The sequence below is a fragment of the Salmo salar genome, chromosome ssa09 (assembly GCF_905237065.1).
Source record: "Salmo salar chromosome ssa09, Ssal_v3.1, whole genome shotgun sequence".
Classification (NCBI taxonomy): Eukaryota; Metazoa; Chordata; class Actinopteri; order Salmoniformes; family Salmonidae; genus Salmo; species Salmo salar.
In genome coordinates, this window is record NC_059450.1 from 13,460,463 (window position 1) to 13,473,621 (window position 13,159).

At 45.7% G+C, this 13,159-nt stretch overlaps 1 protein-coding gene across 3 annotated transcripts in view; it reads left to right on the forward strand.

Moving 5' to 3' along the window:
- LOC106610748 (frizzled-3) overlaps positions 1 to 13,159 on the forward strand; it is a 39,309-nt gene that overhangs the window by 15,770 nt on the left and 10,380 nt on the right. For all 3 annotated transcript variants that reach the window (XM_014210277.2, XM_014210279.2, XM_045723402.1), the window contains 4 exons: positions 9,633 to 9,829; positions 10,101 to 10,566; positions 10,850 to 11,149; positions 11,300 to 11,551. In XM_014210277.2, coding sequence (XP_014065752.2) covers positions 9,633 to 9,829; positions 10,101 to 10,566; positions 10,850 to 11,149; positions 11,300 to 11,551 — 1,215 coding nt within the window. The remainder of the gene's footprint in view (positions 1 to 9,632; positions 9,830 to 10,100; positions 10,567 to 10,849; positions 11,150 to 11,299; positions 11,552 to 13,159) is intronic.

Sequence of the window (13,159 nt, forward strand, 5' to 3'; positions counted from 1 at the left end):
GACTCTGACTGGGCCACTCCAGAAGGTGTATTCTCTTCTGTTGAAGCCATTCTGTTTTTGATTTACTCCTATGTTTTGGGTCGTTGTCCTGTTGCATCAACCAACTTCTGTTGAGCTTCAATTGGCGGACAGATAGCCTAACATTCTCCTGCAAAATGTCTTGATGAAGACATTTATCTTGGGGTGGCATAGTGGTTAGAGTGTTGTGCCAGTAACTGAAAGGTTGCTAGATCGAATCCTAGAGCTGACAAGGTAAAAATCTGTCGTTCTGCCTCTGAACATGGCAGTTAACCCACTGTTCCTAGGCCGTCATTGTAAATAAGAATTTGTTCTTACCTGACTTGCCTAGTTAGGTTAAATAAAAAGTTTAAAAAATACACTAATTTTTCCTTTGACGATAGCAAGCTGTCCAGGCCCTGAGGTAGCAAAGCAGCCCCAAACCATGATGCTCCCTCTACCATACTTTACAGTTGGGATGAGGTTTTGATGTTGGTGTGCTGTACTTTTTTTTTTTTTTTTTTTTTTTTCCACACACAGGGTTGTGTTCCTTCCAAACAACTCAAATGTAGTTTCATCTGTCCACAGAATATTTTGCCAGTAGCGCTGTGGAACATGCAGGTGCACTTTTGCAAACTTCAGATGTGCAGCAATGGGTTTTTTTGGACAGCAGTGGCTTCTTCCGTGGAACACGCTTCTTCCCATGAACACCATTCTTGTTTAGTGTTTTACGTATCATAGACTGGTCAACAGATGTTAGCATGTTCTTCAGCTAACACTCTAGGGTTCTTCTTAACCTCATTGAGCATTCTGCGCTGTGCTCTTGCAATAATCTTTGCAGGACGGCCACTCCTAGGGAGAGTAGCAACAGTGCTGAACTTGCTCCATTTATAGACAATTTGTCTTACCGCGGACTGATGATCAGGGCTTTTAGAGATACTTTTGTAACCCTTTCCAGCTTTATGCAAGTCAACAGTTCCTAATCTTAGGTCTTCTGAGATCTCTTTTGTTCGAGGCATGGTTGACATCAGGCAATGCTTCTTGTGAATAGCAAACTCAAATTGAGTTTTTATAGGGCAAGGCAGCTCTAACCAACATCTCCAATCTCTTCTCATTGATTGGCTTCCAGGTTAGCTGACTCTTGACTCCAATTAGCTTTTTGGAGAAGTCATTAGCCTAGGGGTTCACATACTTTTTCCAATCTACACAGTGAATGTTTAAATTATGTATTCAATATAGACAAGAAAAATACAATTTGTGTTATTAGTTTAAGCACACTGTCTATTGTTGTGGCTTAGATGAAGATCAGATCAAATATGATGACCAATTTATGCAGAAATCCAGGTTATTCCAAAGGGTTCACATACTTTTGTGTATGTAGATAGATATCTATCTCTCACACCTTTTTTTGTTTGTAGTTTTACCCCTTTTTCTCCCTAATTGGTTGTTAGTCTTGTCCCATCGCTGCATCTCCCCTACGGACTCGAAGCGAACGTCGAGAGCCATGCGTCCTCCGAAACACGGCCCTGCCAAGCCGCGCTGCTTTTTGATACGCTACTCCCTTAACCCGGAAGCCAGCCGCACCAATGTGTCGGAGGAAGTACTGTTCAGCTGGTGACCAAAGTCAGTTTGCAGGCGCCCGGCCAGCTGCAGGGAGTCGCAAGAGCACAATGTGACAAGGAAATCCCGGCCGGCCAAACCCTCCCCTAATCCCGACGACGCTGAGCCAATAGTGCGCCGTCTCCTGGTCACGAAAGGCTGTGACACAGCCTGGGATCGAACCCTTAGACAGCTGCGCCACTCGGGAGACCCCCAACAATTTTTAAAGATTTTACTGAGTTCTTTCATATAAGGAAATCAATCAATTGAAATAAATTCATTAGACCCTAATCTATGCATTTCATATGACTGGGAATACAGATATACATCTGTTGTTCAGAGACATAAAAAAAAAAATAGGGGCGTGGAACAGTAAACCAGTCAGTATCTGGTGTGACCACCATTTGCCTCATGCAGTGCGACACATCTCCTTCGCATAGAGTTGATCACGCTGTTAATTGTGGAATGTTATCCCACTCCTCTTCAATGGCTGTGCAAAGTTGCTGGATATTGGCGGGAACTGGAAAACGCTGAAGTACACGTCGATCCAGAGCATCCCAAACATGCTCAATGGGTGACATGTCTGAGTATGCAGGCCATGGAAGAACTGGGACATTTTAATCTTCCAGGAATTATGTACTGATCCTTGCGACATGGGGCTGTGCATTATCATGCTGAAACATGAGGTGATGGTGGCGGATGAATGGCACAATAATGGGCCTCAGGATCTCGTCACGGTAACTCTGTGCATTCAAGTTGCCATCAGTAAAATGCAATTGCGTTCGTTGTCCATAGCTTATGACTTCCCATATCATAACCCCACCACCACCATGGGACACTCTGTTCACAACGTTGACATCAGCAAACCGTTAGCCCACACAATGCCATGCACGTTGTCTGCCATCTACCCGGTACAGTTGAAACCGGGATTCATCCGTGAAGAGCACACTTCTCCAGCGTGCCAGTGCCCATCGACGGTGAGCATTTTCCCACTGAAGTCGGTTACGATGTCGAACTGCAGTCAGGTCAAGAACCTGGTGAGGATGACTAGCACACAGATGAGCTTCCCTGAGACGATTTCTGACAGTTTGTGCAGAAATTCTTCCGTTGTGCAAACCCACAGTTTCATCAGCTGTCTGGGTGGCTGATCTCAGACGATCCCACAGGTGAAGAAACCGGATGTGGAGGTCCTGGGCTGGCGTGGTTACACGTGGTTGTGAGGCCAGTTGGATGTACTGCCAAATTCTCTAAATTGATGTTGGGAGGCGGCTTATGGTAGAGAAATGAACATTCAATTATCTGGCTGACATTCCTGCACTCAGCATGCCAATTGCACACTCCTTCAACTTGAGACATCTGTGGCATTGTGTTGTGACAAAACTGCACATTTTTATAGAGGCCTTTTATTGTCCCCAACACAAGGTGCACCAGTGTAAGGATCATGCTGTTTATTCAGCTTCTTGATATGCCACACCTGTCAGGTGGATGGATTACCTTGGCAAAGGAGATAAGCTCACTAACAGGGATGTAAACAAATTTGTGGCCAAAAATTAAGAGAAATACTTTTTATTTGTGCCTATGGAAAATTTCTGTAATCTTTTATTTCAGCTCATGAAACATGGGACCAACACTTCACATGTTTATTTTTGTTCACAGAATAATCATCTGTCATTGCTTTTGACGTTTTTGCCAAGTTAGTTGTGCAATTTTACATCTAAGATGTTTGGTGCAATATTTCTCAATTAAAAAAAAGTAATGAAAAGGAGTTGTCTCCTGTTCAATGACAACAAGAATTTATTGAAGAATCCCTACTGTTGACCAATCACAGACGAAGGGGCGTAGACTTCGGCCCCGAACTTCAGCTTGCCTCCGGGAAAAATGTGTGCCCAAACAGCCGAAAAAACCCTTACCCAAGTCTAAAACAAACAAAAACGTCACAATGTTGTCTTAATATATACACAAACTCTTACGAACTGTTTCGGATGGGAAGCAAGCAGACGTCTTTACAACTACCTGGGGGGAGGGAGAGCAGGAAAGAGCAGATGACTGAAGGTTTATAAAAAAAGGGAAGCTGTAAAACAGATGAAAAAATTCAAGAGGGGGGGGGGGAGAGCTATATTTCTCTGACATATAGACATATTTCATGTTAGATTCTCTATCTTGTGTCTTCTGTATATGTAACAATAAAGATGTCTTAAAATAAAGGGATTTATCATTTTGGGGGTAAACCGGTTTCAGAATACTCAACTCATCATAATCCCCCTTTTAGAGCTGGAATGGAACAAAAGCCTGCACACCCTGTAGCGCTCTCCTGGACCGGGGTCAGGGATGGCCACCCCTGCTCTAAAGTGTTCCCCACCATCCCTAATCCAAAGGGTTGTGCGATCACCCAAGGCTTGTTTTAGGGGCCTTGGCTTTTGAAGTGCTCTTTGACTGTAACAGCAGAACATAAAAGTGCCACACAAATAAAACCCAACTCGACATGAATAGAGGTTTGATCGCCATTCTTATCCACCTCCTTTGACGGCACAATCAAACCACTTAATGTCAATGTTCTCGGGCAAGTCAGCCTCTCAGACCACATTAGACTCACTGGGCCATGTCAGATGGAGGACAATGTATCACTGGGGGAGAGGGAAAGGGGGCCAGCCACCATGCAAGCACAAACTCACAGGGTAAAAGAGACCACCAGTGGTAGACACACACAAAGTGGTAGAGAGAAACTGGTCACACACAGCATGAGAACACACTCATGCAGAAATAGGCCACTCAGCTGGCCGGTGTAACACAGTCGTGCAGAACGAGCTGTGCTGGATACTGCTGCCCCAGGCTCCTGTTAGGCCATGGCACTCAATAGGAATGGAGAATTTGTGTGTGCACAGTATATCACAGTGAAGGCCTTTCAAAGTGAGGTGCTTTCTCCTTCAGCTGCTCTGATAGTTAGAGCAGGATAAGGCCAGCTGAACCCTCTGATACACGCGCACACACACACGCACGCACACAAATGCTTATACACACACTCACCATCTAGGGGTGTCTGTTTGTGGTGCCAACATGCTCAGCTGTGAGCTTCGACCGTAAACCCAAGCTCACACGCTCTCTCTCACACACACACACTGGCATTTATGCATTGACAAGAGCTCACCATATGACATATTGACTGTTTCTGTGTGGTTCAGTCAGTGAGGTTGTTGTGCTGGGGTGTGCTGTTACTGTCTTAAAACATGTCTGGGAACTCATGCGTTGCTGCACCCATTTGCGTAAAGATCTTGAGCGCACCAATCGAACGATCAAAACCCACTCCAAATAGGGCAGGGAGGCCAGCGTATGCGCGCCCACACACACGGGTGGGAAGTGCTCTAAGTGCAGTGTTTTATTCCTCTAAATTTGTCTCGATTCATTACCGTCACATACTGCCTGAGCGATACTCATCGCTTCACAACCCACTAGCCTGAACAACTGGCCTCCTTTAGGCAACACAGTTACAATGGACAAGGATTGGTATGAAATATGTGATAAGTATTCAGACCCTTTCCTCAGTACTTTGTTGAAGCACCTTTTGGCAGTGATTACAGCCTAGAAACGTCTTGGGTGTGACGCTACAAGCTTGGCACACCTGTATTTGGGGAGTTGTCCAATTTGTTCTCTGCAGATGCTCTCAAGCTCTGTCAGGTTGGAACGGGAGCGTCGCTGCACAGCTATTTTCAGGTCTCCAGAGATGTTTGAGTCCGGGCTCTGGCTGGGCCAGAGCCCGAAGCCACTCCTGCATTTCTTGGCTGTGTACTTAGGGTTGTTGTCCTGTTGGAAGGTGAACCTTCGCCCCAGTCGGAGGTCCAGAGCACTCTGGAACAGGTTTTCATCAAGGATCTGTCTGTACTTTGTTCTGTACATTTTTCCCTCGATCCTGTAACTAGTCTCCTAGTCCCTTCCTCTGAAAAACATCCCCACAGCATGATGCTGACACCACCCTGCTTCACTGTACGGATGGTGCCAGGTTTCCTACAGATGTGACACTTGGCATTTAGGCCAAAGAGTTCAATCTTGGTTTCATCAGAGCAGAGAATCTTGTTTCTCATGGTCTGACAGTCCTTTAGGTGCCTTTTGGCAATCTCCAAGTGGGCTGTCGTGACTTTTTTACTGAGGAGTGGCTTCTGTCTGGCCACTCTACCATAAAGGCCTGATTGGTGGAGTGCTGCAGAGATGGTTGTCTTGCTGAAATGTTCCCCCATTTCCACAGAGGAACTCTGGAGCTCTGTCAGTGACCATCGGGTTCTTGGTCACCTCCCTTTGCTCAGATTGGCCGGGCGGCCAGATCTAGGAAGAGTCTTGGTGGTTCCAAACTTCTTCCATTTAAGAATGATGGAGGCCACGGTGTTCTTGGGGACCTTCAATGCTGCAGACATTTTTTGGTACCCTTCCCCAGATCTGTGCCTCGACACAATCCTGTCTCGGAGCTCTACTGACATTTCCTTCGACCTCATGGCTTGGTTTTTGCTCTGACATGCGCTGTCAACTGTGGGGCCTTATATAGACAGGTGTGTGCCTTTCCAAATCATGTCCAATCAATTGAATTTACAACCGGTGGACTCCAATCAAGTTGTAGAAACATCGCAAGGAGGATCAGTAAAAACAGGATGCACCTGAGCTCAATTTCGAGTCTCATTGCAAAGGGTCTGAATACTTATGTAAATAAAATATTTCTGTTTTTAAATGTACAAAAATGTCTAAACCTGTTTTCGCTTTGTCATTATGGGGTATTGTTTGCAGATTGATGAGGGGGAAAATATTGAATACATTTTAGAATAAGGCTGTAACGTAAGAGAATGATGGGAGTGTGTTCTTATGTCTCCCTGTATTTCTTTTCTCGCTGTTATTGAGATGTTTCTCATTCTCTCTGTTATCCGACAAGTCACTGTTTACCCTCACTCTGCGCGCATGCACACACCCACACACCAGGATTTCCGTCATGAAAATGTGGCACTGGACATTTGACCAGCAGCATTTTAATTCACGGGCATTTGAGAAATTTACCGGACCCATATGCATTGGGGCTTCCACCCACGGTACTCAGAATGACAGAAAATCACATTTGGAGTATGGTAATTCATCTTAACAGAACATGCAAGTTGAGGATGCAACGATGTGTGTCCTTACTGCGGACTTTGAAGATGCTAGAATAACTGTCCGCGTTTTACTTTTCGCCAGCCAAGAAGATGAGTAACCGCAGAATCACTAGCCTTTGCACAGTGGCGGTCGGTACCATTTAAGATGAGGGAGGATGAGCATGGCCTTATTCTATTACAGCCTATTGGATGACTGTAAATCATATTCCATTCACCCAGCTCAATATAACATCGATAGGTTTAGGCTAATGCATGATACGCAAATGTTCCCTGTACCCATCATGAGGTTGCTACAACCTAGACAATGAATGAAAGTTATCAACGTAGGTGCACAGGTCAAGAAAATGCATAAGAGTAATCAAGGTGACAGACGGGGACACATTCAATACCGCCTTGCACACATCTAGCTGATCTAGGGTGTAATTATTAGTCCAACAGTTGCAAATGAGAGCTTCTATTGGGCAAATTCGGGTACACTAGTGGACACCTGCTCGTTGAACATCTCATTACAAAATCATGGTCATTTTATTGACTTCTCCCCTTTGCTACCCAGATTTGTCCGTCGGACTGCCAGATAAAAATCCGCATTTCCACTGCTCCAGAGTCCCATGGCAGCGAGCTGTACACCACTCCAGCCGACTCTTGGCATTGCGCAGGGTGATCTTAGGTTTGTGTGCGGCTGCTCGGCCATGGAAACCCACTTCAGCTCCCGAACAGTTATTGTGCTGACATTGCTTCCAGAGGCAGTTTGGAACTCGGTAGTGTATTGCAATTGAGGACGCATGATTTTTTTAACGCGCTATACGCTTCAGCACTCGGCGGTCCCATTCTGTGAGCTTCTGTGGCCTACCACTTTGCGGCTGAGCCGTTGTTAGTTTTAGACGTTTCCACTTCACAATAACAGCACATACAGTTGACCGGGGCAGCTCTAGTATGGCAGAAATTTGACAAACTGACTTGTTGGAAAGGTGGCATCCTATGACGGTGGAGATTGCATGGCTGTGTGCTCTATTTTTATACACCTGTCAGCAACAGGTGTGGCTGAAATAGCCAAATCCACTAATTTGAAGGGGTGTCCACATACTTGTTTATCCCCGTTTTCATTCCATATGCTTCCGTTTAAGAAATGTTGTTTAGCAGAATGAATACACCCCTGATCTCACACACACACACAGTAGTTGGTGTTTGCCACTAGAACTGCCAAAATTGGGCGCACTGCCTTCCGACTGTATTAATCTACTATCCCCCATTGTAGAAAAGCTAACTTTCTATTGGTCAGCTGGTCAAGTAAAAAATATAACTCTGGGACAGTTGTGGGACGATAGATCCCAAATTCATACAACCAGTAGTCCTAGGCTACATTAAAAAGCTATGAATCTGATGCAACAGATCAGAACGTTTAGCTTAAAATGTTAAACGATTTGTTTCTTAACATTATTAGGCAGTGTGCTACGTGTGAATGTGCCTTTTGGCTACTGGATACTGAAGGAAAGTTGATAACCAATAGAAGCTAAGAGGGAGAGGAAGTCTTTATAAAATAATTGCCTCCACGGGTATGGTCGGACTTTGCCTAGGCTACTTTGAAGCAACGTAAAACATGCCTCGTAGTAAAACATTCAGGTTTCAAACAATTAACTACGGTATACGTTTTCAAAAGGCATACTGCCTCCAGCTCATTGTGAAGTGGTGTGTGACGTACTGATGAAGCCTACCTTCCGTTGCCTATGCGTTTGAATGGCGAATGGGAAGCGCACTTCAATTACCAGTTGAGAAATGAACATTTTTAGCCCTTTTTAAAAAAAATGTTTTTTATCGTAGCCAAAAAACTATTTTTAACACATGATTGCATTAAGAATTATTGTGCAATGATTTGGCTTCTCCCCAGACAATTTTATGTTTTTCTATTTCTTTTTTTAACAGCCAGCATCCGGCTATTATCGGCTAATGGAAACCCTAACACACACACACACACACACACACACACACGTGCCTGCTCTTATTGTCCAAATTGCACACAAGGACAGACCGATGTATGACAGGCCCTCTGTGTTTTAATGTATGAACTCTTATGAGGTGACATTTAGACCGTCTAAAGCCCTCACACTGATCTCCTGACTACTAGTCAAACGCAAGAAAATCCCCTCTGTGTGCTTCGGTCTCACTGATTCTGTTTCGCTGATGGTGACTATACCTTCCGTATACGGGAGGTGTGCGTGTGTTTTTTCTGTGAGCCCTGACATGCCTAAGGAACAGCACTAATCCCTTTTCACAGCATTAAAGTGATAGACAGAGCAAATTAGTGGGATTTTGTGTTTTGCATTCAGCGTGTGTTTTCACAGAAGGCTCATTACATAGATTGCTAGGGCTGGAAGGCAAAAAAGCGCTGAAGACAAGCATTAGCTAGTTGCTAGAACAGGAATGGACAAGCTCCGTCTTTCTATGCCAGAGTGTCTGCTTGTGTTTCTTCTTCAAACCAGCATCTGATTTAGACCTGGGAATTTTGTCTGTGTCCAGACTGTGCTCTGATGCGATGGCTCTCTGTGAATATCTCATATCCTGGCCTAAATATTGATGGGGCTCCTGACGACAGCTCTTTCTCGCTCCTTGGATGGCTATTTAGAAAGGAACAGGAACCTAGATGTGTTTCTAGGGACTTTTCATAATAAGAAGTGTCTCAAACTGTTTCCCCTCCACAAACCAAACGGGTCTTTCCCCTGTGGGAGGTGTGTGTGTGTGTGGTGTGTGTGAGAAAGATTTACATGTAAGCTGAGCCTCGTCAAGCAGGTTCCCCCGACCTCAACTGCAGCGTGGGAAACTGGAGCTGTGCCTGTTGGTTTGTGTGTATTTAGCGATCAGTCTCTCTCTCACCCTCCCTTCTCACCTCTCTTCCTCCATCCCCCTCTTCTCCCTCAGCCCTTCCACCCCATGGTGAACCTGCAGTGTTCGGAGGACCTGAGGATGTTCCTGTGTGCCCTCTACGCTCCAGTCTGTATGGAGTATGGACGTGTGTCCATGCCCTGCCGAGCCCTGTGCCACCGCGCCAAGAGGGACTGCCACAAACTCATGGAGATGTTCGGAGTGACCTGGCCAGACGAGATCGAATGTAGCAGGTACTGTTTGGGACCGTCCCTAGGTTGACCTTACAATAAAGAATGCAGACCAAAGAATTAACTCTTAACAGGATCTCTGCCTTTTGATTGACCATTAAGCGCTCACCCTAACCCTACCATAACCATTACCTACTCGCTCAACCATATCCTATGAGGAAAGTTAAATGGGCTGTCCAGACACCCTCACTGACCAGGGACACCACAATTACTTACCACCCCAACCACATTTTGTTCATCTTGGATCTCTCCCCCTCCCTCGCTCCCCCCCCAGGTTCCCAGACTGTGACGAAGCCTACCCCCGTGCTGTGGACCTGCAGACCAGCGTGGACCCCACAGACATCTCTCCCATGTCCATCCAGAGGGACTATGGCTTCTGGTGCCCCCGCGAGCTCAAGATGGAGCCTGACCTGGGCTACTCGTTCCTGGGCACGCGCGACTGCTCGGCCCCTTGCCCCAACATGTACTTCCAGCGCCCGGAGCTCACCTTCGCCCGCTACTTCATCGGCGTGGTGTCTATCGTGTGTCTCTCGGCAACGCTCTTCACCTTCCTCACGTTCCTCATCGACGTCACGAGGTTCCGCTACCCCGAGCGGCCAATCATCTTCTACGCCGTCTGCTACATGATGGTGTCACTGGTCTTCTTTCTGGGCTTCCTATTGGAGGACAGGGTGGCGTGCAATGCGGCGAACCCCGCCCAGTACCGGGCGGCCACCGTCACGCAGGGCTCACACAACAAGGTAGGTGACCCATCCATCTGCTTAGTGATTGATTAATTAATACATTATTTTCTCTGATGTTCATGGCTACTACTGTACATCAAAAAAGGCTAAATTATTTTCCCGGTGCACATGTAAAACATTCTTCAGTCTTCTCTAAGCCCTGTTCTCGTCTCCCTTTCCCTCTCTCTTCTCTTTCTCCTCTTTTCTTTTTTCTCCTCTTCCCCACCACTCTTTTCCCTCTTCTCTTCTCCCCATCTCCTCTCTCTTCTCCGCTCACCTCTTTCTCTCTCTCTCTCTCCAGGTGTGCTCTCTTTTCTTTATGGTGCTGTATTTCTTCACCATGGCTGGCAGTGTGTGGTGGGTCATCCTCACCATCACCTGGTTCCTGGCGGCCGTTCCCAAATGGGGCAGCGAGGCCATCGAGAAGAAGGCCCTGCTCTTCCACACCTGCGCTTGGGGCCTGCCCGGCTGCCTCACCGTGGCCCTGCTGGCCCTCAACAAGATTGAGGGCGACGGTGTGAGTGGGGTGTGCTTCGTAGGCCTCTACGACGTCACGGCGCTGCGCTGGTTCCTGCTAGCACCGCTCTGCCTCAACGTGGCGGTGAGCGTTCATTCTATTAATATTTATTCAACTAGCTCCGTAACTGACTAAACAAAGGATAAATAAATGCAATGTGAATAACTGAAGATGGCCCCTTCAACCAATAAGCCATGCTCTAATCTAAACTAGTCCCTGTCTATCTGCCTCTAGGTGGGTGTATCTCTGTTACTGGTGGGCATCGTGGCGCTGAACCGTGTGCGTATGGAGATCCCTCTGGAGAAGGAGAACCAGGACAAGCTGGTGAAGTTTATGATCCGTATTGGGGTTTTCTCTGTGCTCTACCTGGTACCTCTGCTCACGGTGATATCCTGCTACCTGTATGAACACAGCAACAGGGCTGTCTGGGAGACCACCTGGGTCCAGGAGCGCTGCAGAGACTACCACATACCCTGTCCCTACCAGGTAGCTGTGTGTGTGTGCCCGTACTCACTCTCGCTCTCTCTCTCTGGCTCTCTTCCCCCTCTCTGGCTCTCTTCCCCCCCTAGTTTACAGCTCCTATTACCAGTTCCTCTCTGCTTCCCGAGTTCTGTAACGCACACACACTAACTTTACTCTGCCTAACCCAACTTCACAGTATAAAGTTTCCTCCTCTGACTCCCAACCACTCTGTGCTTCCTCTTAATTAGTAAGTACTTGCAGTTAGGATGACCACATGTCCCAAATTGTGTGGGACAGTCACACATTTTGTCCCTTTTGTCCCGCGTCCTGCAACCAAACAATCATTTTATCAACAAATTAAAACACCAGTAATTTAGGGAAAAAAATCTTTGTGCCGTATTTCAGACTTCACATTCACTAGCTAGGTTTCCATCCAATTGGCGACAGATTTTCATGAGAATATTCTACAATCCACCAAACTGACTTGTTACAGATAAAAATCAGTGCATGATGTCGTAGTACACACAATGTACTTTTTCGCTTAAGTTTTCATGTACCGAATAAAAATCAACATTATCTTTCCATCGCATTTTTAACACTACCGACAGTTTTGTCACGAAAACCTTTGCGTTAAATAGCAAACGTGCTTACTCTTGGCACGTGCGCTCTAGCCAACAGCTCTCCGATAGTGCAGTTAAACTAGTCTATATGAGATCATTATGGATAAGGGTGAGAATATTTGTATTTGTCAAACGGCAGTCTAGCATCGATCATCATGTCACCAGAAGTTCATCCTAAAGTTCATCCTGTGAAGTTCATCCTAAATTATTTCATCTGTAGCCTAGTAAGTCGTAGTGGGAGGACCACACACCATCTCATCGCTTGACTTTATTTACTTCGATATGATGGTTATTATATCGATATTTGCGCATAAAGTTGCTTCCACTGCCATTTCTCGCATAATGAATTTCTCAGACATAAAAACATCCCACCATGTCGAACGAACACGTCTGCCAGCGTTTATAAAATTGTACCGAAACTTCCTGATTCCATCACACCTGTTGTGATTTATTTTTATTTATACGGTGTGACTTTATTCGCAGAAAAACTGTGAATGACAACGTGGTTACTGATGAGAATTGCGATTCCAACCGGTCTATTCTACATTGCCCTCATCACAAGATCAAAAGGATGTGGGACTGGTGATCATAAACACTTCTCCAATCGTTGATGAGCTCTTATATTTTGCACAGCGCAAGATGAGACGTAGGCCAATCACATTTGTTAAATCCTTTCGGGCTAAATTCCAGCTAAACTTGAAAAGGACAGTCAACTACTTACAAAAAGCGTGCTTCTAACAAAGAGATACAAAAGTAAGTAAATAGCCGTATTAGACTGAAAGGCTCTCCATGCTCATTTGTAACAATTTTCTACTACTTCACTCAATCCCGTTTTAAGTCTCCCTTACTAACTGTTTTACATTCCCTGAGACCAACCAGAAATGTTTCCTTGGCCAAATATTCCCAGATTTTCATAAAACAGCCGCACATTTTGTGCAAGGTAAAAGTGTAGGCTAGGTGCGCTTCAATTAGCTCGCTTGGTGCTTGCTTTTTGTTTGTGTGTGGGGGGTGC